The following is a 9,939-nucleotide window of genomic DNA, read 5'->3' on the forward strand; positions in this document are numbered from 1 at the left end:
TTCACAGTATCTTTGATTTCTGTCAATGCGATTTTTTCCATATCGCCCAGTTTCGATTCTTAGACTGTGACATGATATTTTTATTTGTGTAAATAATTTTAACAAATAGTGGGGAATATTACTATTAAGATAAATTTCGTATTCAAAGCTAACCTTAATTTCCTTATACACATTTAATACTGAATTTTTCATTATATCATCTCTCCAGTTTTGCATATAACAATCATATAATCTTTGTTTAAAGCGTAGTAAAAATATATCTTTATCAACTAAATATGGCTGTTCCCACACCTCACCAAAAAATATATATACAACAAGTTTTTCACATTTGACAACCAGTTATTTTTGTTATTCAGTAAATCATTCAAGGAACATACATATAATGTTTTCATTATGCAATTCTCTGAACACAGCAACTTAAACCAGTACTTACTTTATTATTCTATAATATCTATTTATGAATAGCGGGCGTCTTCCCAGTTCACCATAGATAGCAGCATTACTTGCAGACAATTTAACATCTAAAATTTGTTTACAGAAACGCAAATGTATACGCTCAATTTCTTTGGATTTTGTAAATCCCCAAACTTCTGATGAATAGTTGAGTATGGATACTACAAACGCATCAAACAATTGGCATTTTGTCTTCGCTGTAAAACTAAACTCTTTTAAATTGAACAACAGCACGTTTAATGCCTTTAATGCCTTTCCACACAATAGATGTACATTTGAATTGAATGACCCATAACAGTTAAAAATCGTTCCTAAATAATTAACGTTGTCTACAATCTCTAGAGAAGTGACACCATACATCCAGTGTTCATCATTTCGTAAACGACCGCGACGTCTAAACGCCATAATATTTGTTTTATCAACATTTACTCTTAGTACCAGTATGCCTTAAGATTGTCCAAGCTGCGCTGCATGTCTTTTACTGTTTCGGCCAAAATCACCATATCGTCAGCATACAACATTAAAGTAAGACTGATTTCCTCAATTGTAATTCCACTATCAATGTTTGACTGTAAATATAGTTCCAGGTCTTCTATAAAGATGGAACAGAAAAGAGGAGAACAAATATCACCTTGCTTTAAACCGACCGATATTTCGATAAAATCTGAATATTGATTGCAATGTTTAACTTTAGATCTAACAAAAGCATACATAGATCTCACAGTTCTAAGCATTTTACTATTTATTCCTATTTTAGACATCTTTAACCACAGAGCATTTCTGTTCACGCTGTCAAAACATTTCTTCATGTCCACGCATGCGCAATACAGACGAAGTCCGTTATTTAGCCTCGTATCAATTAAGGATTTTAAACAGAATATGGCGTCAGTTGTTGAAAAATCCTTACGGAAACCGAACTGTGCATCCGTTACTTTGTTGTATTTCTCACACCAACTAGTCAGTCGTTTATTTATTAATGAGGAATATATTTTTGCTAAACAGCTCATAAGAGTTATTCCCCTGTAGTTGTTAGTCACCGCGTCGTCGCCCTTTTTGAAGACAGGAACGATAATTCCTTCCATCCATGGTGTTGGAAAATGACCCGATGAGAAAATGAGATTAAATAGGTCTGTCAGATGTCCCGCCATTATATCCCGAGATTCAATAAAATATTCATTAATAAGCTCATCCATTGATCCAGCTTTGTATCTTTTAAGGTTTCTGATCGCTTTATTTACCTCTTGTATTGTAATTTCTTCATCTAGCTCATTATATATTGGGTCATCATCAGGTAACTCTTGGTCACAGAATTGTTCACTCTCGTCATCGGTTACAATGTTTATTTCGTCGACCAAGTTTTTGAAATAGTCATTTACACTCAATGATTGTCCTTTAGATGATTTATTCTTACAAAAATACTTCCAGAACTCTTTCGGTTTCTTTGTTTTCAGGGCTTCAATTTGTCTTATTTTTTCAAATTTGTAACGTTTCTTTTTACGCTTTATCAACAGTTTATAAAGCCGTTTTTTCTCGAGTAAATTTACTCAATTAACGTCATTTCTTTCTCCGTTAAAGGTATTTAACGCTACGTTGTACTCGTGTTTAGCTGTATAGCATTCGGCATCAAACCAATCTTTTGTGTTAATGACTGAAGTTGTAGCACGTACTTATATTTACTCTCCGAGAACATGTTTTAAATAACGGGCTTGCTACATCATTAATTAGGTTAGTGAATTGTGTGGTAACATTGTCAATAGTTGTTTGCTCCGTGTTCTGTACATTACGGAAAATATTATTAAAATCTGGCAATTTTGTAATAAGATTCCTTCTGTATTCGGTTCGTTTGTTATAAGGCTTAGCTAAGGTTGAGCACTATGCCCTAGGAAGCATAGTAAAACACTTGCATGTTTGGCTGTATCGTTAACAATTGACAAGATGCAAGTAACATTTTTGTATCCACGTATGTATAATTCCTATTATATTCCTGCAAGCTAGATTTGAAGATTCCACGCATCCATTTTAGGTATTTCATTATGCAGCACATAAAAGGCGATATTTGCACTAATGCAATTGTTTAGGTATAGTTATGCGTGGTTGTGTACTACACGCAAACAAACAACGAACAAATTACCAGATATAAATTAGACATTGACGAACGGAAATTTTGAAAATGAATACAGTTCATTTCCTAATTTTAATTGAATAACTAAAGTATGTCTTAAGCATCTGATCCATTCACTGACAGGAATAAGAGAATAATATAGCACTTATTCAACTGTGTGTGCTATTATTGATTTAATTGCCGGTAAATCTATTTTCCCCTGCTACGGTGGTATTCAAATCACATCTTCGCAAATCAGTTACTGAGTAAATGGCCATAATATATAATATGCCAATCAGTTTATCAAACAGGGAGTTGAGAGATCGTTTTTTTTTCAGATATTCTCAGTGGCTTTTGTTTATCAACAGGTTGTAATAAGCAAATCAGTCGGAGATGACAGTTTATTCCAGAATAAAATAGAAATTGATGTTGATGTTGATCAATGATAAATTCGACATTCACAGTCACAAACCAGAAACATTTAACAACAGCACAAAACTCAACAAACAACACAGTACATATGTACTGTATAAAAACCTAGGCATGTTATCAAGGATAACCGCCATGGAACGGGCAGAAAGGTATACAAAAATACATGCACTGTTTTACTAAGAATATGTATGAGAATTGCAAAAGACTAAACATGAAAGTCGTCCGAGAAAACATTTTCGAAAAAAGCAACCAAGGTAGTTGCGACAAGGCGCATTCGTAAAAAAATTGAATTAATAGTAATAAGGTATGGTTTGAGATGTTGTTGAGTAAGGCGAGCAATTCATACCGGGATTGCAACCATGACACCGAGTATTAGTATGTTAGTAGATTTAAAGATGGCTGTAATTGAATTTGCAAATTAAACTAAAGTTCGATTTAGCGTGATTCTCGCATAATATTTGAACCGGAGCTCTTCCGATATGTTGCCGTACACGCGCGTTTATTGTTGCCCCATTGAAACTTACATTGCAAACACAGACAATGTTTATTTGACACATGACTATATGGAGCTAATTGTACCAATAATTCCCATCCTTTAGTACGTTTCAGTATAATTTCCTTTTGCCTAATAATGAAATCGTTTCAATTTAGTACCTATTTTAATATACTGTGCCCATCAATGTCGGAAGAGCAATGCGATCGGAACGAACAGATGAGACCTGAAAAATAGCTATTAGCCATTGTGAGGCAAGTTTGCGTTGTCAGAATAAACCAGTGCAAGTAGTTAATATCCGATATATCTTGTAAACGGCCCGTTAAATTTTAGGCCGCCGATATACTGAAAATGATTCGCCATTTGAGTTTTAAGTCGTGTTGTTCCGAGCAATATAAATACCTCGAATTTCAGTCCTTTACAATAATTTCTAGTATACAAACGGGGATGCTTTTTCACTTATGCCATTGATCTAACGTTAAGAGTCGTCTGCATTCTGACAAGCAAACTGTGAACAATGAACACGGTATATCTGGACATGGATGTAATACTTTTCCGGAGAAGGCTGCGAAATGAATATAGCTCGTTCCTTGATGGCGTCAAAAGAATTTTAGAGTGTTTCAAGTATCTCATTCATTTTCTGTCAGGAAAAAGGGAATGATATAACATATTAATTATTTGCCATATTGACTATATTGATTCAAAAAGCAAATTTCGGCTGAATGCTAATCACATCTTTCGCAAATTTATTGCAGGGATAATGGCCATAGAGTATAATGTGGCAATCGCACCAGATGCTGGGTACATGACAGTCCGATGTTATGTTGTTTTAATTTTCAAATTTTCTTGTCTGTCAATATGGTTTCACGCACTTTATAAATGTCTTACAACCGAAAATGCGACCAGAGAGGATAAATCATATACCATTCTACAACTACTACTACTACCTCTAACGCTACCACTACCCCCACCACTACCACCAACAACACCACCAACACCACCTAAATCACAACAACCACCACTACTAGTAGTAGTACTACTATCAATATCATATGGTTGTAGAATTCAACGGATTACTTAGACCACATCTTACAAACAAAGTCCTGCAACTGACCAGTCGGAATCAGGTTCCCGGGTGCGTCGCTTTGAGTTATATCACAATGTATGTATTTAGTACTATTTACATTGCAATGAACTTTATTAATGCATCCAATCAATGAAATTTTCCGTCTAGCCCTTCTTAATATAAACTAGAAAAAAATATAACTGCATCTGATGTAGGGAATCTAAAGCTTAATTCTTGTCTGTATTCTATGTCATGTTTTATGGTCTCGTAGAGTTATTCCATTTGTTGTCTAATGACGGTTTTATTTTATGAGAATGTAACCGCCATTTTGAACAAGCTCGTTACATTTCATTTGGGAAATACAGCTGGTAATCGGCAGTGTAAACGCTAATGCCATAGCTTTCATGTCTAAGAAGTTGAAAAATATTAGCAGGAGAAATACGGAAAATGCTTAAATGTATTAGTTGTTTTGTCGTCACTGTTATTGATGTGTTTAATAAGATTCCCTGTAGTTCATACGAAGCCATGTTTCTTCTTCATTGTCATTGTTCCGTATGATTTTTTTTTTCTTTTTTAAGATTTGACTTCGATGCTATAAACCAGGCAATAATTCTTTATTAAATAACAAAATCAATTAAACGGGATGCATCGGAAGATATTTATCTACTATGAACTCGAGTAAATGACGTGATATCGTGAGGATAAATTGTGGTCCAATGACACAGCTCAAAACCGGTACATTCAGTGTATAGTTTTTATGGTAATTAAATAGTGCAGCGGAAATTTAATTTGGAACATGTATGTACCAATCACTTCTGATATTGCAAAACTATTTTTTGTTCTTATTTTTAATATGAGTTGTGATTTCAGATGAACATACATCGTTGTGTTTTGAAAAATAACCTGGTGAAATTTAACATCCGAGTATACTGGGTGGCGGCAAATTCACGTATTGGAGGATCTGGCCACTCATATGTGTTACATCATTTTAAGGTATTTTAAATTAACGCCCACTTTCATTCAAAACTGTGTATTTATTTGTTCTCTTATGCATACCTGTTCGACATGGCCTATAATTTTGAAACCTTGATCTTGGATAAAACATATATGTGAACATTAACCGGTTGATTACTCGTACGAATAAATTTTATCTTCAAAAGATGTGTTTCGTTTAAATTAGATGGGACATATATTTCCTAGTCATAAAATATCACGTCAGCCAATTTTTTAAAGCATTCTCTCAAATTTTCGCCATTTACATATTGAGACACGTTGTTCCTGAAAATGAATATGTCTTTTAGTATTTTTAGTATATAGGACGTGATGTTTTTTCACTAATAGGAATAAGAGAATGATATACCGCCTTAAAAACGGAAATGGCATCAGAACTTTGAACAGTATATTAGTATGACGTCAGTATAACGTCAGCGGAATATGAAAAAGAACAGACCACAAGTTTATTTCCACACATAACATCACACATATGTACATCAATGAAGTAGACTATGATAGTCCATGATCATTTCCATTATTTAACACTTGCTTGGCGGTGTATACATGTTTTTTTTAACTAGTTGAGATATTTTACAGTAACAAAAATAGTAGCAAATGTTAATCAAAAGAAGAATTATTACGAACAAATCCTTATTACAACTATATAACGGCTGGTATTAAAACATATAATAATCATGTATCATGTAAAGTAATGAAATTCTTTCTCTGAGCAAATGCTTTATGCACGAAAATAGAAAGATTCTTTAACAAATCAGTATGATCTGTATTCAGCAATTCTATGTTTTTAAACATATTTGGATTAGTACGATAACATCTAGGAATATATTTCGATCTAATATTTGTATACAGGCAGCATTCAACCAAGAAATGAAATTCGTCTTCTAAGACATTACAATGTGGGCAAGGTCTTTGTTCCAAAATTGTATTATTCCACCTACCAACTTCTATATTTAACCTATGCGACGATAATCTTAATTGGCTTAAAGCAGTTCTGAATTTCTGTACATTAACACACTTAAGATAGGGTTTTAATTCAAAATCAGAAATGTTTCTAGAAAATAAAGCTCTTGAGGAGTCTGACAATCTGCTGTTTAAATTTTGAACATAAACGTCTCGTATTCTTTGCTTTAAAAATGACACAAAATTTGAAACATCACCAACTCCTTGTGTAAGCCAAACGTGATGAAATACCATATTACTCAATATTGTTTTGACATGTACTGCCCAGTTTTTTTATTTGGAAATTTTACAACATCATTAATCATTACATTATAGATAACTCTTACATATTTATCATTCGGCATACTTAAAACTTTAAGCCAGTATTTAATAATATTTATAATGCATTGCGACAGTAGATCTAATCTGCCCGTCTCTGCATAAATAAAGTCATTTTGTGTTGTTGTTTTAACCGAAAGTACATATTCTATGAATTGGGTGTGTATCCTTTCAATTGGCAATCGTTTTGAAAATCCCCAAACTTCTGAACCATGTATTAGGATAGGTCTAATAAGTTTGTCAATGTGACGTAATTTCGTAGATAAACATGGAAGAAAAGCGTGTTGTGAAAGATACATAAAAAGTTTGTAAACATAGGTTCTAGACGGTGCGCCGACCGTACGTTACTGTTATTTTAAAACCCGTAATTTTCCAAACTCATAAAATTTTCAGACCTAAAATTCATATCATCTATGCAGAACACTTTGAATAAGATATTCGTGAATTTATAAATGATTTAGACGATAAATATGGAAAATATGTAAAAAGTCCACGTAAGTCTTGATCACCCCTCGTAGCACATTAATTATTTGCGCTTTTGAGAGACTTCTGTTGTATTTAATTATATTGGCCGGAAAAGAATGTTTTGGCTGGATGTCACATGCACATCTTCCGCAAATTAACTGTTGGGTAAATAGCATAACATGAAATCTGTATAAGATACCTGAACAATAAGAGATCGTCGTTACGTTCGTTAAATTATTCAGACTGGATATTTTTTGTCAACAGTTTAACAAATTATTCACTAAACATTTAAACAGTAAAGGTATCTTCAAAGGCCATTTTTTAATTTCACCACTACTATCGTGCATCAAACTACAACTTTATGAAACTGCAAAAAAGGTAACGCCATTGAAGTCTTTTTAACTAATTAATGTGTACACTTGATGGGTGATGGTAAGTAATTGTGTGTAAAATACCAATGTCTTGCGCAGTAATACGTATTTAAAAATGTCCGATTAAATGCAAAATGTGTCAAAAGTTTTCCACAGATGTTTCGTGCAAAATAACATATGGGTTAGAAAATCTCATTTCAATACTGATTCTAGAGTACAGCAAAGAAGTGAACAGTTATTTGTATTTAAATCTAACTATTGTAAATAGTTTGCATGAAAGAAAATATACGATCAGGAAGTTCGCAAAGCAGTAAAACAAGTCTATGGTAACTGGTAGCTAACCAATACTTCATCGTTCCACTTTATCAGTTTATGTCATAATATCTGCGAACAAATTAGTTGCAACGTTCTCACTAAATCTTATTGTAACAAAGACGTAAATAAATACTTATAACTAAGTTACTTCTACTGACTGTACAAAATTAAACTTCGAGTAATAACTGACAGGTTATTCATTGCACCTTCCTCTAACGTGGTCTGTGCTCTGTACTAGATGTTTTAGTAGAATGAGTTTAATAGGTTTATGTTCTCGTAGTTTTTTTGTTTTTTTGTTGTGCTGAATGAGATATTTACGGCTTGTTATCAGCATCTTAACATTTATCCTGTGTGTGTTAAGTCCATGCAGTTGGAGAATATAAACGAGAAGAACGATTAAATGCAAAATGTTGTTGAGGCCATTTTGGCAACACTTTGGCGGCGTACCATAGACATTTATGTTTACTGGCACAATTTGCATTTCTGTTGTTATTGTTGTTGCTGTGATTTTGAGCATCGATAATAATACCAAAGCATTTCGTAGAAGACAGCAGCAGTAGAATTAAACTATATGTAACTAGTTACATTTCACTAAATAGCTCAATTGTCTGTATCAAACTTAAAAGGAAGAGAAAAGATAACTATCTATAAGGCACATCATGCACGTATGCAAACTCACCTTGGTGTCATTCTGCAATAGAATAAGTTTATAGCCCGGCAGTAGACCACGCCTGTTCACGTGTTCAATCGCCAGTCGGGCAGATGTCAGTTCAGAACGTCCGAGCGCTTCACCGCGACTTCCAGAAAGTTCAAACAGGCCACCGATGTATAACGGTAAGCGTGTCCGATTTATTGTTTCACTGTCGTTTGACAGGAAGTTGTTACACGTATGATTGACTGAGTTCGATTCATTTCCGTTCCTGGCAGCTGCGTGTGAGCAATTGGCAAATTTTAAAGAGTTATTGTTATTATCGAATGTATATCCGTCTTCTAGTGTTTGTGGGTTTTTTTCTACTACAGTACTCTTCGTCTCTGACTTGGTCGTTTTCGGAGTATTTATTGATAAATAATAAACATCCATATTTTCTTTTGATGAAAGGTTTTTGTTTAATCCATTTTCAATTTTAATACCGTAATATTTATTTCCAACTGCAAAGTTTAACATCATTTGAAGAACGAACAACACCTTACACACAGTAACACGCGATGGTAATAGTTCCCATTTTCCCAACAAAATATTCCGATTACATTCTGACAAGCATTTCAACATTGTCTTTAACATGCCCGCCGAACATCATAACGACGGGCCAACAAACAAATCATAAAAATATATGTAGGATAAACCATTAGCAAAAAAATGTAATAACTAAGTTTGCATTTAATAGGACTCAAAAGTACCAATTAATAAATTAAGGAAACTCTTATAATTCCTATAATCCGATATGACACGTACACGCGACGAATCATCACATATGAATTGAACGCTGATAAATAAGAGTTATATTTCCAGGATCGGCGCAGAAGCTTTAAGCAGGTCGTGGTATCGATTGTCAAATGCCGCTATAAGGCCTCCTGCACCATCACGCTAGCCGGACTCTTGCCTTTAGAGAACTATCCAAACGGTCGCCTATCTGTGTTATAAGATAATATTTGTTTAAAGTTTCGGGAGATTCGCTTTTTTGCATTTTTGTTTAATTCAATTACACATATCAATAAACCTTACATGTATTTAATTTCATAAAGAATCAGCATACTTTATTGCACATCAAGCAAATTCTAAACAAAAACGGTCGTTATGTGTTAAGGTCAACTGAAGTCAACCAGATATAGTTTACCGAAAGCCATGAACTAAATCGTTTCTTTAAAAATCAAGTATATATACAAAGTTTTTTTTAAATATCTATAGATATATTCTTAAAAAGAGATCACACATATACAACGTATAAAAAGT

General features: G+C 33.6%; 1 protein-coding gene across 1 annotated transcript in view; it reads right to left on the reverse strand.

Moving 5' to 3' along the window:
* Positions 1-9,442, reverse strand: part of LOC128228824 (gamma-aminobutyric acid type B receptor subunit 2-like) — a 126,540-nt gene extending 117,098 nt beyond the window's left edge. Inside the window, exon 1 of the mRNA XM_052940325.1 lies at positions 8,668-9,442. Within this exon, the coding sequence (XP_052796285.1) occupies positions 8,668-9,270 (603 nt within the window). The 5' untranslated portion in view covers positions 9,271-9,442. The remainder of the gene's footprint in view (positions 1-8,667) is intronic.
* Positions 9,443-9,939: the final 497 nt, after the last annotated feature.

Source organism: Mya arenaria, chromosome 3 (genome assembly GCF_026914265.1).
Source record: "Mya arenaria isolate MELC-2E11 chromosome 3, ASM2691426v1".
NCBI lineage: Eukaryota > Metazoa > Mollusca > Bivalvia > Myida > Myidae > Mya > Mya arenaria.